At 43.2% G+C, this 12342-nt stretch overlaps 1 protein-coding gene across 1 annotated transcript in view; it reads right to left on the reverse strand.

Annotated features, from left to right (window-relative positions):
* Positions 1-12342, reverse strand: part of DAGLB (diacylglycerol lipase beta) — a 68389-nt gene that overhangs the window by 18193 nt on the left and 37854 nt on the right. Inside the window, exon 7 of the mRNA XM_085857399.1 lies at positions 4302-4431. Coding sequence (XP_085713525.1) covers positions 4302-4431 — 130 coding nt within the window. The remainder of the gene's footprint in view (positions 1-4301; positions 4432-12342) is intronic.

The following is a 12342-nucleotide window of genomic DNA, read 5'->3' on the forward strand; positions in this document are numbered from 1 at the left end:
TGTGTGTGTGTGTGTGTGTGTGTGTGTGTGTGTGTGTGTGTGTGTGTGTGTGTGTGTGTGTGTGTGTGTGTGTGTGTGTGTGTGTGTGTGTGTGTGTGTGTGTGTGTGTGTGTGTGTATATATATATATATATTGTTGCTAATCTGGAAGCCATGAGCACACAACATACAGGTCCTATAGATCAGTTATATCGGTAAGTAGGTGTTGCCAGTTATCTCCCTTTTCCCTTGTCTAATGGGAATTAAATGTACGTGCGCTGTGCATTATTTTAATAGTTAGGATTGTTACACCCCGTATAACAACAACAACACACCTTCACCTCGCTTTCTCACACCGACGCCATTGTATACGTGCGTCCGACCACGTACGTGGGTGGAGTTTCCTTGGCTACCAGAGCTCCGACTCTGCCCCAGAGAGATGGAATGTTCCCCGTGACCAATGAGAGGCGAGACGTCTCAGACATTGACTTTCTCACGAACCCCGAACCAATGGGAGGCGAGATGTCTCAGACGGTGATCCTTCCCACGACACCCCTCCCGCAGGAGAAATGCCATACAAGAAACGCCAGGGCCTTGGAAAGAGCGTGAATGGCAGGGTGAGCACCAGCGTCAGGGTTGGGCGATTGGGTTCGAGGTGCCGGAGATCGACTTGTCTGGTTTGCTTGGCAGTGATCAGGTTTGAGGTGCCGGAGATCGACTCGTCTGGTCTGGTCGGGCTTGGCAGTGCTCAGGTCGTCTCTCGGCTCGTTCACTTGGCGTCCGACGCTTTTCCTCTGTCCCTGGTGCTTGGAGTGGCATCGTGTTGCGGGTTCAAGTCCCGTCGAGCCGGATCGTCGAAGACCACATGAGGTAGACAGGTCCAAGCGCAGGCTCTGGTCTCCAGCTCCCTGTCCTCGAGCTGGAAGACTTCAATAAAGACCATTGGGGTCCATGTGTGTGTGTGTGTGTGTGTGTGTGTGTGTGTGTGTGTGTGTGTGTCTGTCTGTGTGTGGGCCCATCTTTAAGTAGCAACTGTTAAGTGCCTTGTACATTATTTGCATTTCATTTCTATTAGTTGTGATAACTCTGCTTCTTACGTGCTACCCTCCTTCACCACCTATTCTATTCTAAATAAACCCATGTGTTAAATATATCAGTTCGTTTTGTGTTCCTTTTATTGGTTTAACACGGTGCATGCTGGAGAATTAGCCAGGCTGTTGCCGCTGAAAAGGGACATTTGGACCGACGAAAGCTCGGTGACCGTCAGCTCGGGTCGCACACGGTTCGAGTAAGCTAGCGTCTTGTTCCGTACGAGCATCGTCAAGGGTGAATTTCCCCGGTAGTTGGACGACGTGGGTATTTAGGTAAGTTGAAATTGGCAATCGACCCTACCCCACGTGGTCGATCCATTGGCAAACTTCGATCCGATAAGGGACCCGTCGGCTCTGGAGTTATCCGGGGTGATGACCTATAAATTCCGGGTGATTGGTGGAGCCCACTCTTCTGCTCCATCTGGTGGTCGTGCTCGTCGCCGATACCCGGCTCCGCAACAATATATGACAACATGTAGGTTTTTGTATGCGAGTGACATGACATTGTCAAGCATTCAAAATGTTCTGCGAATCGGACACTCACAGCATTGCAAGCAAGACATGGAAACAAACCAAAACAAAAGTGTGTGTGTGTCATCCTCTGATGCATCGATAATGGTTAGAGGGTTAGTGCTTGTGTTTGGCCCATAGATGGGAAACCAGTCCGATCCATGCCCCAAAGCACTCGTCACAGTGTGCATGGAAGATGTTGGGCTGAAGACAATGCCAGCAGACACTATTGCATCTTGGGATTTGGTACTGCTCGATGACACCAGCTCCCTTCTGCAGTGTTTGCCTCCAGAGCTGGCGATTCCTTGCTGTGGATTTACAAGTGTTAACAGGATATTTGGTAGCCTTTAGATGCCCTTTTATGACATCCTTGAAGCATATATGTTGCTCTCCATGTCAGAGCTTGCGGTTGAGAATCTTAGCATAGAAGACAGTTTTTGGTAAATGATGCTCCTTCAACATGACCAGTCCAGTGCTGAGAGGGAGCGAGTAGTGCTTCTATACTTGGCAAGTTTGCTTTTTGTAGCACTTCCATGTTTGAGACACGGTCCTTCCAGGAGATGCGCATTTGGGACAGGTGCCGCAGCTGTACAGTAGCTCGCATCTTGATGTGTCTCCAGTAGTGTGTAGCCTTCAGAAGAATACAGAAGGGTTGAAAGACCAACAGTGAGGTATACTTTACACTTCATGGAGATATTGAGACCACAACCACTTGTCTAAACTGCCAAAAGCTCGAGAGGCTGCCTATATGGGATTGCCAATTTTCACATAGATGGAGTTATTAGATATCACTATACTCCTAAGGTCGGTGAACTTAGTGGTCACCAAAAGCGAAGTGTTGTCAATGAGGACTTGTGGATTTCCGAGGGGCTTCCCAAGTGGTAGCTGATGGAGCAGCTCAGTCTTGATTTTAATGGAGACCAAACCTGACTCCTGCAGCTTCAAAGCAAGCAACAATTTTCTGGATGTCTACCAGGGAATAAGCAACTAGACCTGCATCCTTGGCATACAGTAACTCTCGCACACAATATACTCTCTGGTGTTTGAGTGAGCATGGAGTCAAGCCAGTTTGAAAATTTTGTCTGGTCTGTTTCAGATGTATACTCCAGTGTCGAGCTGTTTAGATGTGTCAGAACAGCAGTCAGAAACAGATTAAACAGCGTAGGGACCAGGACCTAGCCATGTTTGACTCTGTGAGAGATGTTGAAAGGGTCAGATGTAGTATATGCCTGGTGTTGCTTAATGGTTCGGGTGGCGGACTTGGGATCCGAGGGTCCAGAGTTCAAATCCTGCTCGGCCATTGAATTAATACCAGGTGGGGTCGACTCAGCCTGTCATCCTTCTGAGGTCAGCAAAATAAGTACCAGCTTGCTGGGATGATTGAGCCATTTGAGTATCTTGTGTCGGAGTGTCGACCTGTCCAGGATTGTGCCAAATAGCCCAGGAGACTGCTTCGGCAGCACCGACGCTCTGTACAGAGTATGGTCCCAGTGGATGGATGCTGCTCAGCTGCCTTCTCCTGAAACTGGTGTAGAATGAAGGGCATAGACATAGTGGAGTGTGCAGTTCTGAAAGCACACTGACTTTCCAGGAGAATGTTGTCTGTAATTTTCTGTAGCGATGCCAACAAAACTTTGGATACAATTTTACCAGAAACAGCAAGAAGTGAAATGCCATGGTTGTGACTGCAGTCACTTTGATCCCCTTTCCTTTTGTACATAGGAATGACAAGAGAATCCTTAAACTGTTGAGGTAGGTTTTCTGCCTTCTAACATGCTTCATATAATTATTCAGGGGTTGCACATACATCGACATCAGATGCCATTACTTTAGTGGGTCAGGAAGTGCCACACCATTTACTGTGGCATGCATCCGGACCAACAGGAAATGCCTGCCACACATTAACCAGTCTGTTAAATAAGACAGTTCTGGGAGCAGCCAGGAACAATTAAAATGTCAAAGGCTCTTCTGGCAAAACAGTTGCTTCAGCTCCACCTATTAGGCATGAGCTTCGCAGAGCTACAGCCCCCTACATCTCCATAGGATTGTATTGCAACCAATACCGGGAAGAATTTAATTCTCAATGTTTCGACCAGTCCACCTTGGAGAAAGATCATCCACAGATACATGTTTCGGGCTTGTTGGCCCTCATCAGCATGGAGCAGCAACCTGGCAGGGGAAAAGAGCTTGTTGGTTGTTTGACTTGACCCTTGTCAGCATGGTCCTCCAACAACCCCTATCTCATGAAACTCAAAATCCAGAATCACTGTTCACCTCCACTCTTTCATTCCTCTTTTGCTCTGCCTGTGGAACAAACTTCCACATTCTCTTCAATCTCATTCTTCCTTCCAGGTCTTCAAAACAACTGTTCACCACCATCTCAGATCATCCCCCATCCAAAACCATGATCTTTTCTACTCCCATTAACCCTTCCCAGGCCCATCTCTTTCAAAATCACTAGTTCTTCCTTCCTGAGCTTATTTCTGTATCAATCTTGTCCACCCCATATGTCCTCCCTTACCCCTTATTTGTCCAACTCTCCCTTTATTTTGTTCCTCAACCCTGCTGTTAGTGTGCGTCCCCACTCTCTTTCTACTGTGGTGTCATGATCCATTCGATATTGTAACTCCTTCACGAGCCGAGACTTTGTATGCTACAAAAAGTATACACATATACACATATACACAATAGTTCAAACTCAGGCACACATTGCAGAACATACAGCATTTTGAAAGCTGACAAAGAGGAGGTCACGTGGTTGTAGCCCAGTCACTCCCAAAATAGCTTCTGTGTGCCGTCCCCACTGTGTCTCACTACCAACAAGCTCGTATTCACGAGTTGTCCTCCGACAGCTGGAATGAGAAGTGTAGGGTAAATCAAAGTGCATCACATATGACCTATCTTATCCAGAAAGATTTAACATGTCAGAAGGAACCTTCAAGATGGTAATGATTTGCCAGCAATAGTTAGCCAGAAAGAAAATGGTAACAATGACATTATCTGTTAATATTACTCTTTTATAATGTAACTGTTTAACCCTTTGAACACTGGCGGCTGTTTTACCAGCGCCTTTCAAACTTCCATATACCCAAGGGGCCGGTAAACCGGCCACTATTCAAACCTCTATATACCTGAGCAGCCAAAATTTTCCCCAGGGAGCCTAGTGTGAGGGAGCTGAAAGTCCACGGAGCTCAGGGTTCAAATAAAAACACATTCAAACTGAAATTAAAATTCCCCTGCTTTCATGAAAATACAAGTCCACAGGACTACCACGGGGTATTTTACATTCAAATATTATTACAGCCATATCTCGAGCTTTCAATGCAGTCTGGCACCCTACCTTGCTCTCAAAACTGTCTGCCTATGGCATCCAAGGTCAACTCCACACATGGCTTACTGACTTTATCTGCGCTCATAGCCAACGTGTGGCTCTCAATGGAATCCTTTCATATCCTCTTCCTGTCAAGGTTGGAGTGCTCCAAGGCACTGTTTTGGGCCCAGTCCTATTCCTACGGTAATATTAATAAACAACCTCTCTAACGATCAGGAAAAGTCTCTATCTCTTTGCTGATGACTCCACCCTCTGCCATAACATCCCTCATCCTAAATATCAGCAGGCAGCAGCTTCTTCCCTCTCTTTAGACCTTGATAGATGACAAGCTGGTCAAACACTTGGAATGCGTATGTCTTTCAATCCTGACGACTATCTTGGTGAGGTTATAGCAGAAAAATCTAATAGTGATAGAAGCATGAAATTTTGCATGAGAGCTTTGAAGAGGATACGTTTATTAAAAGCCCCATTGGACATCAAAAAAAAAAAAATAAAAATAACAGAAAAAAGGGAAGATTAATGGGCCTTCATAAAACACAACAAAAAAAACATGTTCTTTCGCCTCCTTTCTATTTCTGACATCTTTCTTGCTTTTACCTCATTTACATAAAGGTGGCCTTCATTTGGTGGAATGTATATTTAACGTCTTAATGTCTAAAAGATTTTGCATCGAAACAAAAAGAGGACTGAAAATCAGGGCAAAAGGCAACATTCCATTATTAGGGGGAAGGCCTCCCAATATATGGACGAGTCTTAAATTGGTACAGTATATGTAACCTCTCAGGCAAATGCATGACAAATCTCAAATATTAAAACAATTTCGTGTGGAAAGCAAGCTTGTATGGTAGAATTCCCAGGCAGTATTAATTTAAGAAGAGGTGGAAATGAAGGACCAATCTTGACATGAGAGGGCAGCTTGCAGTTCCTGCCAGACGATACGGCATTGATCAGTAATGACATGTGTTCTCTGACAATAGCCAGAGACGTTGACATGATCAGATGAGCCTATTGGGGCAGAAGAGGAACAGGGGACATTGGTAGGAAAATTAGTCATTAACAAGTCCAGAAGAGAGGACATGCCAGTGGAAGAAATCAGAGTTGGAATGTTCACCGATTGGGTGAGGCCCTTGGAGTCACGGAAGTCCTTTGCTGATTGAAGAGGTACAAACATCCAGCCAATTGGCATGGTGACAATTCAAATCACCACATATGAGAAAGAGAAAGTTGGGATGGGTGGTTATAAGATGGTTCATGTTGGCAGAGAGGTAGATGTAAATAGAGTCATCCCTGTTAAGAGGATGGTATAGCACGCAAACAAATATCTCTCCCATATACTTTCTCAACAAAGGAATTAGATGAGTGTTCATCAGATTATTCTTCCGCAGACACAGAGTGAGAGTGAGAGCTCTGTCATGATTGTAAGACAAATTCGAAATATTTTACCAGATCGTGATTTTATCAAGTTCTGCCGAGGGAAGAGGCTGTTGCCTGCCTATCTGAGGGATGAGGGATGCTACAGCAGAGGGTGGAGTCATCAGCAAAGAGATAAAGAGGATTTTTCCATTGAGGAAGAATCAGTTACATCAAATAGAGACTGCATTTCTGAAGGATCAGTAATGATATCCTAAAGAAGGCAGACCAAGGATCAGCTACAATTCCAATACTCTTGGACTTATCAGCTGCTTTTGACACTGTTCACCATAATATATTAATTGCCCATCTTCAATCTTGTTTTGGTATTTCTGAACCTGCTCTGAAACAGATTAAAAAGTTCTTTCAGAACATAAGTTCACTGTAAATATTTCTGGCTCATTTTCAGATCCTATTAATCTATCAATCTTTGTGTTCTTGGGAAATTTTAAAATTGAAGAATTATGTTCTGAACACTCCCATAAGAGGAATAAAATTTCTGAATTGAATGTCAAGGCTAAACAGCATTTCTATCATAATAGAGTTCCGAATCTCAAATATTCAAACCCAGTGCAGTGGTACCGCCAAATCCGGATCATGACTACCGGGGTCAGTTCAAACCCACCAGAGCCACCCCCCTGATGTTGACCTTGAGGATGACCAAGCAATAGCCAACTGCAACAATGACCACTTTGTGGAAATTGCAAAGGATGTTACTCCCTGAGATTACTTGGCACTTCAGGCATACTTACCAGCTCCACATCCATGTCCAGAAGTAGAGGATCATGAAGTCTACAAAGTCCTAGTTGCCATATAAAAAAGTGGGGACTATTCCAGCAATAATTATTGTCATGAAACCAAGCTGTGAGCTTTTGCGTGTGAAGCTGTTGTCCCGATCCCAAAATACTTCGAGACCAATTTGGAATAAACTCAGACCAATAACCCTGACTGATCACTTCACAAAATTAGCAAAAAACCTTTTCAACTAGATGGATACTCAGTGACATTAAAGACAATATTGGTATAAATCGGTATGGTAACCGAGCAGGTTATTCTACTTCACACGAACTTGTTAAATTGATTTTATTCGAGCATGCTGATAAACAACCAAGTCACAGCTCCTTGGTTGTAACAAAGTTGATACAAATGGGTGTCAGGCCTGCCTCAATTCCTTGAATATGTCGTTTCTTCGACAAAAGAGCTCTGTTAGATACACGGGTACCTTGTCTGTAAATCAAACCCTCAGTGGAGGGGTACCACAGGGTACCAAATTAGGCCCTCTGTTTTTTGACTCATATTAATGATGCAATGACTCAGCTCGATGACTATGCTCATATCCTGAGCCCATAAGTATCTTGATGACATACAGTACTTATTGAGAATTCAAGGGGCAGGCAAGCTGATAACACTACAACCTGCCTTGAATGTTTTTACTCAATGGGCAACTCAAAATAATATGAAGTTGAATACTGATAAGTATGCCCTTATGGAAGTTTGTTTCCTGAAACAACCTCTGCCAAGGCCTCAATTTACTATCAAAACTACTGCATTGCAGAAGGTTGATCACATGAAAATTTTGGGTATTATTCTTTCATCAGATTTGAAGTGGAACCTTTACATTTGTAATACTGTCACCAGGGCAAATGGAAAATCGTTTATGTTGAAGATGCTCATAACGTTTAACTTAGCTGTGGAAGATTCGCTTACCATTTATGAAGGCTATTTTAGAGTATGCCGTTTCATTTTGGAATGCCGGTCTCACAATCCATCAAAGTAAAATTGGAACAGGTTCAGAAAAAGGCTCTAACAAGGAAATCCAACACAGGTGGAGGCCATTTAGCCCATTATGCCTGCGCAGGCACCACACCAACCCATCGACATAAGATCCAAGGAAGAAAATGCAAAAAATGCTTTTAATTCATGGAATTTTTTTTTGTTTGTTTTTTGTAGTTTTTAAAAAAAAAATTTCCTTTTTTTCCCCTCAGGGGAGGAGGCATGGGCTTGGTTAAAAACACACATCATCAACCACACAACCCCCTTGACAAGACCCCCACCAACAGCACTCCGTACATGTGCACACAATCACTCCTCAATGCTCAAACTACCCAAAAGTCTTCTCAACATCCCCATAACTTCCAATTTAAACTTATCTGCTTTTTCTGCTGCCACTACCTTTCCAGGGAGGCCATTCCATGCATGAACTACTCTCTGAGTGAAAGTCCCCTGCCTCGCTTCAGTCTTAACTCTCTTCTTCTTTATTCTCAGGCTATGGCCCCTGGTCCTATAACTGTCTACTCTGTTGAATAATTCATATGCACTTATTGTATCTATACCTTTCATCATCTTAAACATCTCCATCATATCTCCTCGTAACCACCTCCTTTCTCATGAATAAAGCCGTCTCTCTCAGCCGCTCATCGCTGAGTCGAGCTCGGCCTGGAATCAATCTAGTAGCCCTGCGCTGAACCCTCTCTATGGCATCTATGTCCTTCTGGAAATGTGGTGACCAAAACTGCACACACTTCTGGATGTGGCCCTCACTAAATTCCTGTACAATGTTAACACCACCTCTTTTGATTTATAATTGATCCCCCTCCGAATACAGCCTAAAACCCTATTTGCTCTCCCTATAGCTGCCTGGAACTGTGCTGCCTGCTTACCTCCCGTATGTATTACCACCCCCAGATCCTTCTCCTGTGTGACATGCTCCAAAATTACCCCTTGCATCCTGTAATCTCTATTTTCATTGTTCTTTCCCATCCCCAACACCTTACACTTGCTCAGGTTAAAATACATCTGTCAATCTTTTGCCCAATCGATGCAAGTATCAATACTTTCCTGAATCTGATCACCACCCCCTCTGCAATTCACCTTACCTCCAAGCTTTGTGTCATCTGCAAATTTGGAAAGCTTACTCTTCACCCCATTATCCAAATCGTTGATGTAAATAATGAATAGTAATGGTCCGAGTGCTGATCCCTGAGGTACCCCGCTACTTACATCCTCCCACTTACAGCCACTCTTTGCTTCCCACCACTAAGCCAATTTGCAATCCAATTAGCTACCTGACCAGCCACTCCACAGGCCCTCACTCTAACAACCTCCGACGTGGTACCTCATCAAATGTCTTGTTAAAGTCTAGATATATGATGTCCACTGCCTTTCCCTCATCCACCCAATCAGAAACTGCTTTATAGAACTCTTCAAGATTTGTTAAACAGGAACTACCTTTGGTAAACTCATGCTGACCACCTTTTATTAGTTTGTATTTGTTTAAATGGTTCCTCATCTGGTCCTTAATTAATGTCTCAAACACCTTCCCTATAACTGAAGTCAAACTAACAGGTCTATAGTTTCCCAATTCTTCTCTGGATCCTTTCTTAAATAATGGTGCTACATTTGCTACTCTCCAATCCTCCCGTACCTGCTCTGGCTACAGTGAACTATTGAAAATATCTGTTAACATCTCGCTTACCAGCTCAGCCACCTCCCTCGATACTCTCGGGTGCACATTATCTGGACCCGGAGCCTTATCTACTCTTAGACGACTTAGCTGTTCCTTTACTTCCTCCACTCCAACCTGGATCTTCTGTAAAAGCCCTTCCTTAGCTCCTTGATAGATACTCTCAGCTATTGGCAATTCTCCTGACTGTTCTTGTGTAAAAATTGAAGAAAAATACCTGTTTAATAAGCCTGCCATCTTACTTTCCTCACTAACCACTCTCCCGGTGCTATTCATCAATGGGCCCACACTGGTCCTCACCTGTTCTCTTCCCCTGACATACTTAAAGAAAGCCTTGCAATTACCTTATATATTATTTCTGAGTTTGTGGTTTCGTGTCGTGCTATCTTCGACTTTGTTCTGCGCTCGAGTAACGTGATATTCGGCTTATATTATCTCAAAGACCATATGAGGTGCATGTTACAAAAAAAGTAAATAAAATGGTTCTGAAACAGCGAAATAGTGCCAAAAACGGTGGTACACGACTGTTAGGAATCTCCACACCCATGTTCTAGATGCCGAGATCCTAACTGGGGCAAACAAAGGTGACTATGTGTTGATACCACGAATCAAACTGGTCCCATCAGATGTGAACTTGCCATTCATTCTTGAAAGAACACAGTTTCCAGTAAGAGTCAGCTACTGCATGACTATAAACAAAGCGCAAGGCCAAACCTTTGATAAAGTTGGGTTATATCTTCCACAGCCGGTGTTCAGCCACAGTCAGCTATATGTTGCCTTCTCACGATCACGTCGGTTCTCGGACATTACGGTGCAAATTATACCAACTACAAAACAAGGGTTCCACAATGACAATGCTATAACCCAAAACATTGTGTATCAAGAAGTACTTTGAACATTGTATTCCACTTACTGCATTAAAGTAAAATTACGACTGATAATCTGCATCAGTTCCTTTCTCAAACACACCCACCCCAATATGTCGTGCAAAGTGCGGGTTATGCTAGTGTTTAATATTCTTAGCCATGTCCTTCTCATACTCTCTTTTGGCTTGTTGAGTTATTTTCTTAACTTGCCTCTGTTTACTCCGATAGTGATATAAATCTAACTCCAGTCCTGTTATTTTAAACCTAATAAATGCCTTTTGCTTCTCCTCAATAGCGTTCCTTATCTCATTACTCAACCACCCTGGTCTCTTTCTGTGTCTAGTTTTACACCTCATTGGAAAGTACTTGCTCTGCACTCTACACATTTGGTCCTTAAAGGTTTCCCGTTTCTCTGATGCTGATTGTCCTAGTGTTGGAGTCTCCCAATCTCTCCTAATTCACCTAATTCTCTCCTCATACCCTCAAATCTAATAGCCTCACCCTACCATCCTGAACTCTAACCATAAACAGAATCTTTGCACGCACAATGTTATGGCCACTTGCTCCTAAATGCTCCCCGACCTCCACCTCCTCCACCATATTGGGATCGTTACTTAAAAGGAGGTCTAACACTGCACTCCCCTCGTGGGCTTTTCTATTAAAAAGCAATCCTGGACTAAAACTGGACTTTAAAAAGCAATCCTGGACTAAAACTAGGAAATCCTCATCTGGTCTTCCCTTTCCCTGTTTCTGGAGCGAATCTATCCCTGGAAAGTTAAAATCCCCCCATAATCAATACTCTTCCCTGACCACATGCCTTTTTGAATTCTTCATGTACTCCTCCTTCCTCCTCTTCCTTCACACCCGGAGCCTTATAAAAGCATCCTACCAGTATCTTACTGTTTTCACAATCTCTAATCTTTTTAATAACACACTGCTGATTTTGATTAAGATGCCAACTGATATTTGATATACAATGTAGCTGCATGCTGTCCCCTTTTTATGTCTTAAGTTAATTTCGCACAAGAAACAACCTACCTTTTGGTCTCGGGTATACTTTTGGTCTCATACTTTTGGCTCTATTTCTCTGAACCTTATGTAGCCTGGCTCCCAAGCTAAGTTTTCCTTTTCCTTTCTTTAATCCCACTCAACATGGTTTCCCCATTTTCTCATGTTTACCTAATGTCTGTTTCCACCTATTCTCTACTTCCCTTGCTTTCTGCCGTTTTTACACTCCTTCAGTGTCTATCCTGCCTTATGCTCATGTTACTTTACAAGGCATTCCTTGTCATGTACCTTGCTCAGTACGCGCAGGTAACAGGTCATTGTAGTGCACATTCTTCTCCAATAGTTTAGACGTCACATGTATAGTGTAGATTTAGCCTTTTTGGCTTGCAGTGATCAAGTCCATTTGTGAATTAGTCTGTCCCTTGTTTCTGCATGTTAATTAGTACACAATTTAATTACATTACAATGTACTATTTTAAAGCCATTTCTCTTTTCCCAATGTTTGAATGTTTATGTTTGGTTGGATAAAACCATTACTACTACTTCCTTCAATGCTGTTTTCTCTTTACTTGTATCCAATTTAAATACAAGGTTTTATGGCCATGCTGATGAAACACAGATATACCCATCCATTAAACTTGATGATTTGCTTTCAAAACTGACTTTCTGCTAGCCTGAACTTCAA

The sequence above is a fragment of the Eptatretus burgeri genome, chromosome 15 (assembly GCF_056783735.1).
Source record: "Eptatretus burgeri isolate ZD-2024b chromosome 15, Ebu_testis_v1, whole genome shotgun sequence".
NCBI lineage: Eukaryota > Metazoa > Chordata > Myxini > Myxiniformes > Myxinidae > Eptatretus > Eptatretus burgeri.